Source organism: Egretta garzetta, unplaced genomic scaffold, assembly GCF_000687185.1.
Source record: "Egretta garzetta isolate BGI_Z169 unplaced genomic scaffold, ASM68718v1 scaffold143, whole genome shotgun sequence".
NCBI lineage: Eukaryota > Metazoa > Chordata > Aves > Pelecaniformes > Ardeidae > Egretta > Egretta garzetta.
In genome coordinates, this window is record NW_009259310.1 from 2,298,323 (window position 1) to 2,299,999 (window position 1,677).

Sequence of the window (1,677 nt, forward strand, 5' to 3'; positions counted from 1 at the left end):
AGATGGGGGGGGCTCCTTGGGTCTTTTGCCCCCAGAAGACCAGAGTCAGTGTAAGTAACCATACGCCCTTCCTGACAGCCTCCCCATGAAAGATAACCACCCCCAGACTTCACAAAACACACACCCACTTTCTCCTTTCCGGTGCTACAAAGACGCATTCCCCAAACCAGAATTTTTGGAGAAAAATCTGTTAGTCAGACCCAGGAGAGGTGCTTCTTTCAGGCTGTCCCCATCTGTTTTCTGGTGATTTGGTCTAGGAGTAAAGGTGCAACTCCTTTAAATAAATGTTTTGGTTTGTGCAAACTGGACCATTTATTGGCAAGGCTATTTTGCCCTCACCCAGAGGACTTCATCAGCCAGGCCTCTGTCTGCAGAACTAAAGGAATGACATCTTGGTCTTGTGGGGGTATTTGGAGATGCATCAATCCATGTTTTCAGCAAAGCGCCAGAATTCCATCATCTTCCTGCAGACTTTAGAGTCCAGTTCGGATTTTGCTGGTCAGCAACTAGAATGCATTTGCAGATGCCCTGTAGTGACAGGACAAGGGGCACCACTTTTAAACTGAAAGAGGGCAGGTTCAGATTGTGCATAAGGAAGAAATGTTTTACAATGAGGGTGGTGAGACCCTGGAACAGGTTGCCCAGAGAAGTTGTGGATGCCCCATCATTGGAAGTGTTCAAAGTCAGGTTGGACAGGGCTTGGAGCAACCTCATCTACTGAAAGAAGTCACCCCCCACGGCAGGGGGATTGGACTAGGTGGTCTTTGAAGGTCCCTTCTAACCCAAACCATTCCGTGATTCTTTGTTTTGCTTATGCTTGGGCTGACAATGCTCAACTTTGCAATGGGGACATGGATTAAGAATGCTGTCAGTCCTCCTCCCTCTGCTCTCACGTCTGCCTGGAAGGACAAGCGGGCTTTCATGCATTTTGCTGGTGAGGATTCGTGCAGCTGCCCAGCTTGCTGCCACACCGCAAACAAAACAGCTGCCCCAGGCGTCCTCCTGTCTCAGAGAAATGCTGCACGTGGAGCGGCTGCTCGTGCTGTGGTGGCTGGCCGACTGCTCACAGCCATGGGCTGCTCACGGTAGTTTATACCAATATCGCCATATATCATCAGCACTGTGGTCAGGCCAGTCCTGCTCTGCTCCCGCAGAACCCACCCGCTGGCAGAGCAGCCTGCGCCTCAAACTGTGCAGGGGTTGCTTTAGCAGCTGGGACACGGCCAGGGGAATTGAGGGACCGAAGGACGTTGCAGCAGCTCGTGGCTGGGAATAGCGGAGCGCATCCATTCTCTCATCTCGATGTCGGGGTGCATGGGGGTCTCCCGACAGACCCAAGTGGTTTGGGGGGCTCTAAATCACACAGGTTTTGCCTCACTGGTTATACTAACTGGTGGGCAGACATCAGAGGGGTTTCTGCGATGGCCTGGAGCTTTGTACGGACCTGGTACCTGGCTGCAGATCTCACGAAGGACGAAGTTGGATTTCCCCCCCCCCACTCTGCAGCAGCTATCCTGGAAGTACAGGGCTGGAAAGGCCACACCATGACGGGGAAAGGCCACGTCTCCTTTGTGGCAGTTTTTGCTTGTGTTTCCCGTTTTCATCGCTGTCTGTCAGGGGTAAGGCAAGAAGTCACGGCTGCCCCGCCGGGAGGGACGCCCCCCGCACCTGCAGGGA

At 53.1% G+C, this 1,677-nt stretch overlaps 1 protein-coding gene across 1 annotated transcript in view; it reads left to right on the forward strand.

The window, feature by feature from the left end:
• Positions 1-1,421: 1,421 nt before the first annotated feature.
• Positions 1,422-1,677, forward strand: part of NELFB (negative elongation factor complex member B) — a 15,381-nt gene continuing 15,125 nt past the window's right edge. Inside the window, exon 1 of the mRNA XM_009636315.2 lies at positions 1,422-1,619. Coding sequence (XP_009634610.1) covers positions 1,422-1,619 — 198 coding nt within the window. The remainder of the gene's footprint in view (positions 1,620-1,677) is intronic.